The following is a 15,839-nucleotide window of genomic DNA, read 5'->3' on the forward strand; positions in this document are numbered from 1 at the left end:
ATTCTAAAGAATAAGTCACATATTGGCTTGTGATTAAAAAAGACTTATATTACTTAACTGTTTTTTAACCCAATTTAAATATTTAAGCGCATACAGATTTAATTGTTATTTGTGCATCCTTCAGTTTCTGAAAGAGAAATTAAATATTTTTTCGATTCTTTGTTTTTTTTCTGCTGTATTTTAATGCTCCTCGTGGCATGATGTTTTCTTCAATGAATTTTTATTTAAGTATGATGTAAATAAGTAAAATAAATCATTTATCAAGTAAGATCGTCCGTAATTAACATTTAGAGTTGTGTTACCTGCATTATCAGCTACAAATTTCCATGTTATGTTATTCTTATGATTAAACCGGAAACGCGCGCAACAGCACGTGTAGATTTTCAAAATGGAAGACGGTAAGAAAACAGAATTGAAATTAAACGTGTTTTAAATGTTTTTCAATCATTTACAAGTAACTTTGCCATATTTTCATTTTCGTTTGAACGTTTTTTTCGTGTTGCATGATTATCAATAGTTGACAATTAAGATAAAGCGGAGAAAGACCGCTATCAAAGCAGGAATGCATGGCCCCACGTGTTCGTAGTCGAGCGGTCGGCATTTAAAGAATCAATACTTGCAGCTTCATTAACATTTACATGTACGTGATATTATAGAATGATTGTCTCAAGAAAGCATAGAATATATTTGTGATAAAATTCTTCGTCAAAAATAGCAGACGTAACGGGTCTTGAGAGATTGCCAAATTCAGCATATTTATCAGTGCATTCAGTTTGAGATGTTCATACCCAATTCTCTGAGAGTTATATCGTTCCACAGTTTTTTCCTTTATTTGAGTGTTAAATTGTTTACAGTGTTAGCAAAATTTTCGTCTTGGATGTGCTATGGGTTTGTGACCATTTTCAGTGGTGACGTTGCTAGCCTAAGTAAAATTTAAGTAATGTCATATTTATATGCAAGGCCGTTGTTGATTGTCCGGTCTTTGCTGGACCAATATTTTGGCCAAAAATGTCAGGTCCTTGCTCCTTAACAAGAATTTCAAAAAACAACACATCGCTTCGCTGATTAATAGCAATTTGACACTTGACTGGCCCTTCATGCAAGGTGCTGTAATTAATATATAAACATGAGGCTAAACAGATGGACACTGCAGGGCATTTTTGTCAAAATAGTGAAAGGGCCTGGGCCTGTTCATTTTGTGAGAAAAAACGCGATATGGCTTATGCCATAAAATTGTGAAAAAAAGACATATGACATGGCATTTTGTGACTTTGAAACCGGAAACGGTAATTATAATTTCTTAACTGTGTATACCTGCTTCAAATCGGTACTTTAACCCAATTAACATGCGCAAAAACCATTTAACTTGATTAAAACTATTTCTGTGTTATTGCAATTGGCATAAATCAAGTTTTATCGGAAGATAAACAATGTATTTCGAAGAGAAAGTCCCAACATTTCGTGAAATCTCTTTTGAAATTGTGAATTTTTCTGCCGCTTTGTGAAAAAAAGGTGCAATTTTGAATTGTGAAGGGGCCTTATACTGGCCCCTATTATAGAAGGAAAAAAAGCCCTGCACTGTTAACTGACCCGGTACATCGTAACATGTAGGGATACAATGTGTATGAAGTCAAGTGTGAAGTTATTTCGACACGGTTTCAGACAGTAAATATTATGTATATTCAAAATACATTACAATTCTTTAAACTCTACTGCTGTTCACATACAAATAGTTTAAAATATCAAAATATCATGGCTTGTGACACAGTTCCATCTGACCCAAATATCCAATATTATTTTTCGTTCCCAAAACGAATGACGATGATGTGTTTTTGGAAACTTCTATTAAAATGAAACTCTGACCAATTGATAATTAAGTTTAAACCATTGTGAACACAATCTGCATACTATTCCTGTATATTATCAGCGTTTTTGTTCTCTACTTTGGGAATGGTACCGGTACCAGACTGATTGGGAAAAATGCGTTATTTTGACTTAAATTGGGATTTTTTTTATGCATTTTTTCAGCTACAAATAAGATTAGTCATCATGAATAAAGACAGCTAACAGCTTCCACTGTCCAGGTAGAACTATTGAGTGGTGATTTATATGAATATGTTGTATTTAAATGATTTCAGAGAAATCACTTAATCTGGTGGGAATTTTGAACAGCCATTTTGGGAATTTAAACATTGAAAATTGGGAATTTTAATGTCTATTTTCTATTGGGAACAGTACCGTTTTAGGGTAGTAGTTATATAAAGAAAAAAAACACTGATTATATTTCTTGTATTTGATTTATTTATAATTATCGATGACCAAATAATAATATTTTGAAAAACTGTACGTGTTGTTGTTTAAACGTTGTTATAATTATCAGATAAAAATACAACTGAAGAATTATAACATCAATTATTGTTTATATTTCATTGTCAAATATTAATTGTTTTATTTCATTTACAAGTCAACTCTCCTTCCGTTATGCGATCGGTAGTAAATCTTATAATGCACAGATCTTTGGAATGGATTACTGACATATGCCAAAATTATATGTACTAGCGGCAGGCTGTAAAATGTGCTAGATACACGGGAAAAAAGCTCCTGAGAGCATCCTAGAATAAAAATTTTTCTTGTGGAGCATACCCCTGTAGCGCCCCCCCCCCTTGGCCTACTATCACCAAATTGGCCTCATGAATCATGACGATGGGCCTGATAATGAAAAATTCTGTATTTTGTAATGTATTGTGTTATGTCCAACTATATCCTAGACTAGACACCCGAGGCCTAAACCATGACTAGAGTATATGCAATAGGCTCATTCCATATTTGTAGCATTCACTCATGAGCATAATGCCACTTTAATTTGCTTTTCAATAATAGTATAATTAATGTCCGGGTAATTTGTTTTCAGGTCACAAGAAGAAAAAGAACAAGACAGTTGATGTTGCTGTAAGTGACATTTAATCTCTGAATGCTCAACATTTTTTATAAATAATACATGAAATTATAGATCTTTTTATTATAGATTAAATTTAATAATAATTCACTTATGTAGTTCATATGTCATATTTGTAGCCATATAGGACTAATTGGAATAAGTTGAAGCTGCATTATATATTATGCACTAAACTCAAATGTTATATGAGCTGTTAAACTGTTTTTAGGAGACACAGCATAATGGAGACTTTCTCATACAACCATCCGCAGAAGTACAGAAATTAGACACATCTCAATGGCCCTTGTTGCTAAAGGTAAGTTCAATAAATCTTCCTCACCATGCAGGGCCCTCGATCAACCAAATCTGCGGCCGAATATCTGCGGCCGATATTCGGCCGCAGTCCCCCACCAAAATAGTATGTTTTTTTCCCCCTAACAGAGGTAAAAATTCCCCCTCAAAACATATATGTTAAAGAGAAAAATTAAAACTAATGTTGTTTTTGAAAATTAAAATCCATCTATTTGACGTCTATTTTGTAAGCGGAATATCGTACAGTACATGTCTGCACGTTTCCGTTTGTTTTTTCCCCCAAAATCTACCGTCACATATTGGCCTTTCATCCTGTAAAAATGCTAAAATTTCAACAGAAATATGCAGAAGAAAATCACAATTCCCATCAACAATTTGATTTCAAATTGTTTATTCATGAAATCATTTTTTTTGTCTTCAAAATGTTACATCAACCACGGTAAATTTTGCCGTGAATTACAAACTTGTAAGTTTTGTTTTCATGATACTTGATTAAATAACTGATGAAAAACGATCTTATAATAAACAATCAATTTAATTTTATATAATTTACATCAGAAACAACTAGAATTGTGGATGTGTAAACAGAAAACAAACAAATTTTCATTTGTCACATATTTTCGCGAGGCCGATTTTTACGAATGTTTTACAAAGTCAAGAAAAGGAAGCTTTGTCTTATTAAAAGGTGTGTTAGAACACTAGAAATGTAGTGTATGAATAGAATTTACTTTAGGTCCATGTATTGTTCATATTAGTGGAAATGGAGACATTTGTCTGGATGTGTTTCTAAATGATTAGGGGGGGGGGGATCATAAAGAAAGCTAAGCAGCATAAAGATCTGATGGTGTAAGGTGTTAAAAACTTTTCTTCAAATCTTATCAATCACTTCTGAACAGTTTAGTGTTACCTATTATGGATTTTTTACATGTAAATAAAAAACAGCTGATATTTAAATAAGTGTATTTGATAATAAAAGAAAAGAGAAAAATTCCCCCCATACACTAAAATTCCCCCTGCTGAGGGTAGCGACCCGCTTCCCCCAAATTGGATTGAGGGCCCTGCCATGGTAAAGCTTCAGCAGTGTAAACATCTAAAAATCATGTATTATTTTCTTCCTTCATCTTACTTTGCTATGCTTAGTGATTGAAGTAATCATGAATGGGTCCATTCTGCCTATATAAATTATAATGCAACTTTAAGATCCCAATAATTATATTGTGAAGACAATGTTCATGTTATCAGTAACAAGAATATATAGGATGTACTTGAGCAGTGTTTATTCTAAGATTTGAAAAATGAGGGATTTTTATTGCAAAGTGAGAATTTATTACATTTGTTGATCTTTTCGTTCTTTCTCAACATAAAATTTTCCCCCAGCCTCTAAAAAAAAAGGAGGGAATTCTCAAAAATATGAGCGAATCCCCTCACCCCCCCCTCCTGGAAAAGAAGCTGTTTGAATAGGTTTATCTTGCTCCAGTGTACTTTTTTAGCATCAGATTTTTAATGTTCTGCTGTATGTTTCAGAATTTTGATAAACTAAATGTGAAGACAGGAAAATACACACCAATACCTTCTGGTTGTTCACCACTCAAGCGTCCAATAGAAGACTATGTCAAGTAAGTAATGGTGCTTTTGCAGTTTGTGAGTCTGGGTCTCGATTCTTTTATCTGCAATATATACATGTACAAGACAGCAATGTATAATCATTGTTAATTAATAAGACATGCCTTTTTCCCTTAAATAGTTAGTACTTGTCAATAGAGGAATACTTAATACTAACTAAAACATTTTTCCCCCCAAAATTCAAAAGCGGTCACTGAATTAATACTGGTTGTTGTTGATTTTCTTCGTTGATTTCTTTAGAAAAAGTAATTTCATTCAAAAGGGAATCCTTAAACATTCGTTATACAAGAATATGTATTCAAAAGCTTTCAGTAGAAGCTATTTTGATTATATTGTATTCCATAGTGTTTGCTAGTGACTGTAAAATTTTCAAACTTCTAGACATTTCAGCAGGCATTCTCAAAATGTTAAAAGGTCTGTAAGGAAGGGAAAAGATATTTTGTAGAATTGAAGTAGTGAAAGAGCTTCATTTTGTAAAGAAAAATTATTATCTTTTGAGACAATAATAGAAGTGAGGGACAATGCGTTAGGAAAAGCCAATTTATATTTTATTAAATGAGCAATATTTGCACAATTTTTGGTAGATATTTTATTTGTTACTTAGAGCTGTCTATGAAGCCGACTTTTTTTCAACAAATATGCATCATATTTTCAGGAGTGGCTTTTTAAATCTCGACAAACCATCAAATCCCTCTTCACATGAAGTTGTAGCATGGGTTAAAAGAATATTGCGTGTAAATAAAACGGGACACAGTGGAACATTAGATCCAAAAGTAACGGGTTGTTTAATTGTTTGTATAGAACGAGCAACAAGACTTGTGAAATCTCAACAAGGTGCGGGTAAAGAGTATGTGTGTATTTACAGACTTCACAGCGTTGTTGAGGATGAGAAGAAAGTCCTTAGGGTTTGTATTCTATCTGATCCTAGTTGTTTGCTCATTTTATATCAGATTTTAAAGGAATAGACAGAATTTCATTCTACTGTATTTGTTTTATTTTGGACTAAAATGCGTCGTTAGCATAATGACAGTGTGTTGAATAATGTTGGTCTCCACCAACTTCAAAATGTTGTAGTTGAAGGCCAGTTTGATGTAAAAAAAAAAAATAAAAAGAAAAAGAGAGATGTGCACTGATATATTTATATATCTAGTTTGAATCCATATTTACTAGACTTGCTGTGTCATCATGGTAACACATCTTTTGATGAACTCTTGATTGAGGTGTTACACTTATAGCTTCTATACAGAATTTCATTCAATAAAAGGCGAAATAATTTAGATACTTTATCTGTTTATTACAGAATTTGGAAATGTTGCAAGGTGCATTGTTTCAAAGACCTCCATTGATATCAGCAGTGAAGAGGCAGTTAAGAATAAGAACCGTATATGAGGTGAAATCTCTCGAGTATGCCAAGGAAGATGCTATGGGTATGTAGTCTAGACTTGTGTTTATAAATCATCAGAGAAACTAACCATTCACCACTTAGACAACAATTGAAGGTTTAGATTCATTGTTTTGGTGTCCAGATAGGCCTCTTGCCAGTGGTTCTGTTTTCATTGAATGCCTCTTGCCAGTTGGGAATTGTGTTCATTGAATGCAGCCCTTGTTGATCTTGTTTTTTCACAATGTATGATTTAAGATCATCTTTGTTAGACTATTTTAAGTTTTTTACCATTTCATCAAATGCTCATAGTGTGATATACATTTTACAAAGCTGTTTTAGCACCTGTGTATAAAAGCCAACTTCTTTCGTATTTGAGTCAGGTTTTCATACCAGCAGGTTTTGCTTTATTCATTTCATAATATGTAGAAAAATGTACTCTTTTATTTTAAACCTTATGCTGAGATTATTCAGCTATATGAAACAATACGCGTCACATTTAAGCTGTAGTGTTTTGCTTTATTAATTTCATAATATGTAGAAAAATGTACTCTTATTTTAAACGTTATGCTGAGATCATTCAGCTATATGAAACAATATGCCACACATTTAAGCTGTAAGTGTTGACCTCTTTAATGTTGACCTTCAGGTGTATTCTGGGTCAGCTGTGAGGCAGGCACATACATACGTACCATGTGTGTTCATTTGGGACTTCTACTGGGAGTTGGAGGTCAGATGCAGGAACTAAGGCGAGTTCGGTCAGGCATACAAGACGAAAAGGTTTGTTTCAAGAGCTTTAAACATAGACATGATGGTTTAGACAGTCTGTAATATTGTAGTTCATTGGCATTAGGCTGGAAGGTTTTTGTTTCAACAAGTTAAGTCAGGTAGGCCTGATTTGGGTAGATATTGTTTGAAAAAAAACAACTGAACATTAAAATTTACTTTTGAAAAGAAATTGATACAGCGGAACAACACTTACACAGCACATAGCATATACATTAGTTTATGATGTAGTTTTTCCATTTGATACAGATGCAATTGTAAAACTAGGGTACATGCTACTTTAGAGGTTTGCAATCACAATGCTTATCATATTGCAGGACAAAGGTGCACACATGTTCATGCCTCTGACTTAATGTAGACTTTGGTATGGAAACGTGTGCTACATTAATTCTCCAACATCGGATATCTGTATGAAGTTTCTACTAATTACAGTACTTATTGTTGGATATAATAATGATTTAAAATAACAGACTTGTACATGTCTTTTAATGGCACATTATGTCTTTAGAAACATATAAATAATTGTTTTGAGCATATACATGTATTTTAGATCCGAAGATAGTAGCATTGAATGTTGAAAGTATTTGTCATATAAGTAGCAAACTGTAAACAAAGTAGTATTTTGACTTCCATATAAAATTAGCTGTACTTATTGCCTAATTATTTGCCTAAAAAGCGTAAAAAAGCAAATTATGGTTCATGCCAAAGTGTAACATTATGAGTTTTTGACAATAATGACAGGACACCTACAAAACAACAGAGAAATAGTAATACAGTAAACTTCACTTATAGCGAACACGGTTATAGCGAACTTCCGGTTATAAGGAACAATTTATTTTGGCCCGAATTTTGCCCTTCTTTATTTAATATAAAAATATACGGTTATAGAGAACACGGTTATAAGGAATTATCGCTTATAAGGAACTCATTTCTTAGTCCCAATTTAGTTAAAAGTGCATAAAATTACACTTTTATAACGAACTCCAAATATCGGCATTTCGTCAATATATCCCGCATTTTCAACTTTCGTTTTCACTGGCACGGAATAAAACTCGCGAAATGTACCGTTTATTGTTGTATGTAATTCAATATATGAAAATGAATTTGTATAGAAGTATGTAATAGTTTTCTATTTAGAATATTTTTTGGCTTGAGTTCTTGTCACAAAGATAAAACGGTAATTCCTTTTATTCTTTAATTTCTTTTCTTTAATAGTTTTGCTCGAGTAAAATAATTATCGGTTTTCAACATAATCACGCATGCTTGCAAACATAAGCCATAGAAAACTTTAAAGTATGCTTGATTGAAATGAAAAGAAATCTATATATTTCATTAGTTAAAGTCACCCTTAAAATATAATAGAAGATATTCTGAATCAATATAAAAGGAAGAAAAATGGAAAATCGTATTTACTCTTATTCATTGAAAGAAAACGAAAAGCACTGAGTTAAGAAATAAAATATGATGTTTTATGAAAAATTGAGAAAGGGAGTAAAACTAAAACTAAAATAGCAAAGGATTTTCAAATTCCAAAGTGTACGCTCTCGGGTATTGTGTCTAAAAAAGGAAAAAATGACTATTCTTAATCAAATGCTCTTAAAAATGGCGGACGATGTTTAACAATCAGTTCGTTATATGTAAATCTGTTCGCTATAAAAACTCCTGATACAAGGAACTAATTCGCTATATGCTTACAAGGAACTCCGGATATAAGGAACAGATTTTGAATGTCCCAATGAGTTCGTTATATGCGGAGTTTACTGTAAATGCATTTCTAGGACATAGTGGGTCTTCAACATTTTTGTGTAATAAAGAAAATCGCTATATCATGAAAATCTTTACTTAGCCAATGATGTGTTGTTGGCAGAGTGATTTAAATCTCAATCTCAGAATGAGATTTCAGAGTTGTAAAATTTTTAACTGTCTGTAGCTTGATCATTTCTTTAAGTAACTGAGGGTGTCCATGGCTGAGTCAAAATCATCAGGAAAGAATTTGCCCAAAGTGAAATTGTCTACTATGTCTTGTGGTTTATGAACAATTCGATCTAAATAAAACCCTAAGCTCACTCTGTCTGGTTTTCAAGGGTATAGAGGTCTGTAATTGTCAAATAATATGTTGTCAATTATGTTTGCATAATATACCGCCTCCGTGGTCGAGGAGTTAGATTCGATGACTTCTAATCCAGTTACCTCTCTGGCGTGGGTTCGATCATCGGGAGATGCTTTGGTAGTTTAGCGCGGAGGAAGGTAGTCTAGTACTGGTGTAACTCTCCAGGAAGGATTGTTAGGAAACTACCCGCCTATATGACTGAAATACTGTTGGAAAAAGGCATAAAATGAAACAAACAAACAAACAATGTTTGCATTAATGCAAGTATCTGTTGTACTTCTGATTCACTCATTGAACAAAAAAAAACAGTGCATACTTATTATTTAACATAGTTGCTAGGAAACAATTAAAACAAATATTGTGTTACAGGTTGGTATGGTAACATTACATGATGTTCTGGATGCTCAATGGATGTATGATAACCAAAGAGATGAGAGTTATCTGAGACGAGTCATCAAACCTTTAGAAGCATTACTCACCTCACATAAGCGAATTGTGATTAAAGACTCTGCTGTAAGTACCTTCAGATGCCGGGCTTTTTTCACAGGCTGGGGAAGCAGCCTTCCCCCTTAATTTTGGAAAACTAATATGGTATTTTTGTATAAGGGAAGGAATTTTTTTTATGCCAATTGAATTTTGGGAGGAAACTGCATGATTTTAAAGAATTTTTCTTATGGGGAAGCTGCCCTTGTGTGGCCCTTGCTATAGAAGGGGAAAAAAGCCCTGAGATGAATTCATTTTAATATGAAGCACAGGCTAAGTAAGTCATTATACATTGATTCAATAGGAGGTAGTTCCATATCTTTTGCATGCGTATAACAGAAGGGTAGCTAAATAAAAAACCTTATATTATATATACTCAGACCAGACATGAGACACATGATCTGTTAATTATACAAGCCTTAAAATATAAGGAGAGGGCATTTGCTGTATATGTACATGTATTTGTAAGAATTAAAAAAAAGAAAGAAAAAAAGACTCTGATCAAGAGATACCATTATGGCGAGAATTTCTATGCAAAAGTACGAAGATACGTATTTTGTAGCGCTCTTAAACAGGTTACTATCTGTGTAGATTTTAACTTGGTAGCGGGTGCTATATGAATAATCCTTTTAAAAAAGTTCCTGTTCTATGTTATATGCTGTTCTGGAACATGTCGGAGGATAACAGTCTTACATTTTTATGTACCCATTATGGCATAAATAAAAATTGAAGTGAATAACCTTTATCCCCTTTACAGTCAGACCAGGCAAAATTATTTGAGCAGTTTAATCTTTTTAACTTATATGTAGGTTAACCACTCGACTTAAGGACTAGATTCATGTACTGTTTTTAGCTCACCTGTCACAAAGTGACAGGGTGAGCTTTTGTGATCGCTTTTCGTCCGGCGTCCGTCCGTCGTCCGTCCGTCCGTCCGTAAACTTTTACTTTAAATGACATCTCCTCATAAACCACTAAGCCAATTTCATCCAAACTTCACAGGAATGTTCCTTTGGTGGTCACCTTTGAAAATTGTTCAAAGATTTTAATTCCATGAAGAACTCTGGTTGCCATGGCAACCGAAAGAAAAAACTTTAAATATCTTTTTTTAAAAAACCATAAGAGCTAGAGCTTAGATATTTGGCATGAAACATCTTCTAGTGAGTATCTACCAATTTTGTTCAAATAAAAGTCCTGGGGTCAAAATTGGCCCCGCCCCAGGGGGTCATTGATTTTCCCTATATGCATATAGTAAAAACTTAAAAAATCTTCTTTTAAAGAACCCAAAGAGCTAGAGCTAAGATATTTGGCATGAAACATTTTCTAGTGATTGTCTACCAAGTTTGTTCAAATAAAAGCCCTGGGGTCAAAATTGGCCCCGCCCCGGGGGGTCATTGATTTTCCCTATATGCATATAGTAAAAACTTAAAAAATCTTCTTTTAAAGAACCGTAAGAGCTAGAGCTTAGATATTAAGCATGAAACATCTTCTAGTGAATGTCTACCAAGTTTGTTCAAATAAAAGCCCTGTGGTCAAAATTGGCCCCGCCCCGGGGGGTCATTGATTTTCCCTATATGCATATAGTAAAAACTTAAAAAATCTTCTTTTAAAGAACCAAAAGAGCTAGAGCTAAGATTTTTAGCATGAAACATGTTCTAATGGGTGTCTACCAAGTTTGTTCAAATAAAAGCCCTGGGGTCAAAATTGGCCCCGCCCCTTGGGGTCATTGATTTTCCCTATATGCATATAGTAAAAACTTAAGAAATCTTCTTTTAAAGAACCAAAAAAGCTAGAGCTAAGATATTTAGCATGAAACATGTTCTAATGGGTGTCTACCAAGTTTGTTCAAATAAAAGCCCTGGGATCAAAATTGGCCCCGCCCCGGGGGATCATTGATTTCCCTATATGCATATAGTAAAAACTAAAAAAAATCTTCTTTTAAAGAACTCAAAGAGCTATGGCTAAGATATTGAGCATCAAACATGTTCTAATAGGTGTCTACCAAGTTTGTTCAAATAAAAGCCCTGGGGTCAAAATTGGCCCCGCCCCAGGGGGTCATTGATTTTCCCTATATGCATATAGTAAATACTTAAAAAATCTTCTTTTAAAGAACCAAAAGAGTAAAAGCTAAGATATTTAGCATGAAACATGTTCTAATAAGTATCTACCAAGTTTGTTCAAATAAAAGCCCTTGGGTCAAAATTGGCCCCGCCCTGGAGGATCATTGATTTTCCCTATATGCATATAGTAAAAACTAAAAAAAATCTTCTTTTAAAGAACTCAAAGAGCTATGGCTAGGATATTTAGCATGAAACATGTTCTAATGGGTGTCTACCAAGTTTGATCAAATAAAAGCCCTGGGGTCAAAATTGGCCCCGCCCCGGGGGTCATTGATTTTCCTTATATGTGTATAGCAAAAACTTAAAAAATCTTCTTTGAAAAAACCCAAATAGCTAGAGTTAAGATATTAAGCATGAAACATCTTCTAGTAAGTGTCTACAAAGTTTGTTCAAATAAAAGCCCTGGGGTCAAAACTGGCCCGGCCCCAGGGGTGTCATTGTTTTTAACTATATGTGTTAAGTAAAAACGTTAAAAAATCTTCTTTCAAAAAGCCCAATGAGCTAGAGCTTAGATGTTTAGCATGAAACATCTTCTTATGGGTGTCTACCGAGTTTGTGCAAATAAAAGCCCTTGATTTAAATTGGCCCTGCAACGTTGGGTGGGGGGGGGGGTTATATACAGGTGAGCGACCTCAGGGCCATCATGGCCCTCTTGTATAAGTTAAGAAGGAAAAAAATTGGCTTTTTGTCATTTTGATGATGATTACTGAAAGTAATTGGTCTGTCGGCCGTGTTTGTACATTTACGAGCATTTACTATTTTGCACAAGTAATTTGAACCCATTTAGTTGCCTCTTACTATCATACATACTGTCACGCAATACTGATGCCTCAGCCCATAAAGGCAACCTCTCGGCCACAAGTTGAACTAGTGTATAAACAATTGAATGTGACACCATTATCGTTACACACAAACATAGTGTAAAAGCATGCTTATTTTGGATATGTGATAAATAGAATATTATATTCGTGTAGATTCAATACTGAATTTTTAAACTCATTGAACGAAACGATAATATGCAAGCCTCATATGATTTTATTGAACTCATTCAATTAATTAATGGTAAATCTATGCTCATTAAATATCCTCTATTTATGGCAAGAATTTCTATGCAAAAGTACGAAGATACGTATTTTGTAGCGCTCTTAAACAGGTTACTATCTGTGTAGATTTTAACTTGGTAGCGGGTGCCAGATGAATAATCCTTTTAAAAAGTTCCTGATCTATGTTATATACTGTTTAGGAACATGTCAAAGGATAACAAGTTTTTAAGTGTCCATAAAATAAAATTGGGCGTGAAATAACCTTTACCACCTATACTGTCAGGCCGGTCAAAAATTATTCGAGTGGTTTTAAGAGTTAATTCTGTTAACACATACAGGTAAATCAGTAGACTTGATTCTTGTGCTGTTTATACACTTAGTTTGGGAAAATTGACTTTTGTCACCATTTTGACAAGGATTACTGAAAGTAATTGGTCTGTCGGCCGTGTTTGTACATTTAAGAGCCTTAAAAATAGATGAAGAGATCTATTTTGCACAATTACTACACTACAGTGTATTAATATTATCATATGTAATACTGAGTGGCATTATTACAGGCAGTGTGTCCTTGTTTATGTGATATTGATAAAATTTTACCTAATTTAACAATTTACAGTAAAGCATTTTCTTGATAAAGAGTTATGATATCAAGTTCTGCTTTTATGTTATTATCAAGGATGAATATATATCTTCTGTAATTTGACAGGTGAACGCTGTTTGCTATGGAGCCAAGATCATGTTACCCGGTGTTTTAAGATATGAGAATGGTATAGAAATTAATGAAGAAATCGTCATAGTAACAACGAAAGGCGAGGCTGTAGCATTGGGTATTTAATTTTATTCATTATTTTGTTGATAAGTACATTCTAGTATTGGACTGTTTTCATGTCCATTTTAAAGTGTATGCTGGGGTGAAAAAAATACTAAATTGCTTGTCTCCTGTTGCTTTGAATTAAATGTAGGCAAGCAAAATCTATGAACTCGCTGCAAAAAGTCGATCATTTCAACTAAAGTTATCCAATTGTCAAATTAACCTACCTTTTAGATGGAGATTAAATATAGCCATTGCCTATATATATTTGCATAATAGGCTGTTAGGATAGGATCAGTGGTAAAGACGAGCATATATTAACTGTAGGGCCTACACATTCAGCATGTTCAGCAGCTTTTTTGACCACTTTATACTGTTTGCTTCCCAGATTTGGCTTTTGATATCAAAATCCCTTGAAATAACTATAAACCATTCCAAGGGCAAATTCATTATACAAATTTAGCTTGGTTAAGGTAAATGTTTCCTCTTTCGTTGCTCTGGTTTAGAAATCATGCGAAGAAATAGGTTTTATCCAGTTTGTTATTCAAGGAAAGTTGTTAGGCAGACTTTCATATTAAAGATCTGACCAACAGTGTGTTAAATCTGCGTGAAAACCAGATAAATAATTAAGCCTTTATTCTTATGTTATTTCAGCCATTGCTCAGATGACATCTGCTGTCATGGCAACAACAGACCACAATATTGTTGCTAAGATAAAACGTGTGATAATGGAGAGAGATACATACCCAAGGAAATGGGGACTGGGACCAAGAGTATGTCATTGTTTTCTGTTTATCTGATACATTGTGTGGAGTTAACTTTGAAAAAAAAAATAAAAAAAAATTATAAACCCCCCCTCCCCCCTTCTACAGTCTCCCTGATACATATTATAATTTACCTTATAAATGTTTCCATATCATAAGTCAAGATTATCATTTTAAGGGGGAAGTAATTATTGTGCTTGACCATTTTATGTGTCTAGGGCAATTTTTTCCCAAAAAAGACTTGCACAATTTTTCCATTCCTAGCACTATTACTGTTAATTTTGACAAAGTCGAGCAAACTGTATTCTGTACAACTTGTAAAATAAAAAACATTTTTTTACACAAATTTTGAATAGTTATACTTTGTAAGAGTCACTGATGATTTGATACAGAGGTCACATTATTTTAACTTTATAATTTTGATTTGAATAGGCAATGATAAAGAAGCAGATGGTCAAGGAAGGAAAGCTAGATAAATATGGCAAACCCAATGACAGTACTCCGAAAGCTTGGATGGAAATGTAAGGCAATTTCTTTATATTACTGCGAACTTTTCATTCCTTTTCATTAATGATATATTGAAGTGCTAACTTCAGTTGATAGATCAATATGGTGTATTGTTAAAGCTCAAATTTGAGATACACCATAAACATTATGTAAATTTTGAAAAAAAAACTTCTACACATTATTGTGAAATTTGACTGAAACTTAATTTTTTTACAGATTTATGATGTTGACATGCATTAGTTAAAAATAAGACTTTATATAAACTTAAAATATGTTTTGAAAAAGATAATTGGTTTGCGTTTTCAGATTAAAAAAGTCTGGAGACTTGAATGAGAATGAAGACATTAAACCAGCTGTAAATAACGTGGATGCGTCTCAAGGAGCTGTAAAGGTTAGAAGTTATTTTTGATAATTTTATAATCATTTATTTTTGGTTAAGAAGAATTTTCAAATTTTAACACTATTTAACCCTAAGCCTGTTAGCTGAATCTAACGACTTGACCAGTGCAGACTCATCTGTGTTGTTTTATCATGGTCTGCAATGTCTGTCGGAACTTATTTTAAAAAATTATGTCTGTCTAAAAAACTAAGTTTCTTTGGGGGGGGGGGTGGAATACGGTCAACTATTTTTTCACAAAGATACCTGCATACAACTAGAGACATTTTTATTAACACAGATGATTATTAGTATAGAACTTTTATTATGAATTTTAACATTTTACGCATGAAAACTGATATGTTTTAGTTAATATCTATTAAGGTTATCTAAATAACAAAGTTGATTTAGAATCTCTTGCCCTTTAATGCTGTAAGTTGAATATCAGGAAGGATATTTAATTGATTCATGTGATCACACCTACATAAGGTTGGCTCTTATTTGTATGCCTTTAAAAATAGGGGCAAGTTTACCCTGCCAGTAACAGCATGAAAATTGACATGCAAGTATGCCCACCATGTTGGTGTGTTT

At 33.4% G+C, this 15,839-nt stretch overlaps 1 protein-coding gene across 1 annotated transcript; it reads left to right on the forward strand.

The window, feature by feature from the left end:
• Nucleotides 1-285: 285 nt before the first annotated feature.
• Nucleotides 286-15,263, forward strand: LOC132750562 (H/ACA ribonucleoprotein complex subunit DKC1-like; the record flags this gene model as incomplete). Its single annotated transcript, XM_060740554.1, is given in 12 exon segments — nucleotides 286-398; nucleotides 2,912-2,949; nucleotides 3,165-3,251; nucleotides 4,772-4,863; nucleotides 5,526-5,775; nucleotides 6,171-6,297; nucleotides 6,901-7,031; nucleotides 9,517-9,660; nucleotides 13,497-13,617; nucleotides 14,256-14,374; nucleotides 14,798-14,886; nucleotides 15,179-15,263. Coding segments are annotated over 12 exon segments (1,293 nt in total), but the record flags the coding sequence as incomplete, so codon positions are not given.
• Between the last annotated feature and the right edge of the window lie 576 nt (nucleotides 15,264-15,839).

The sequence above is a fragment of the Ruditapes philippinarum genome, unplaced genomic scaffold (genome assembly GCF_026571515.1).
Source record: "Ruditapes philippinarum isolate M1 unplaced genomic scaffold, ASM2657151v2 ctg13132_1_1_1_1, whole genome shotgun sequence".
NCBI classification, from domain to species: Eukaryota; Metazoa; Mollusca; class Bivalvia; order Venerida; family Veneridae; genus Ruditapes; species Ruditapes philippinarum.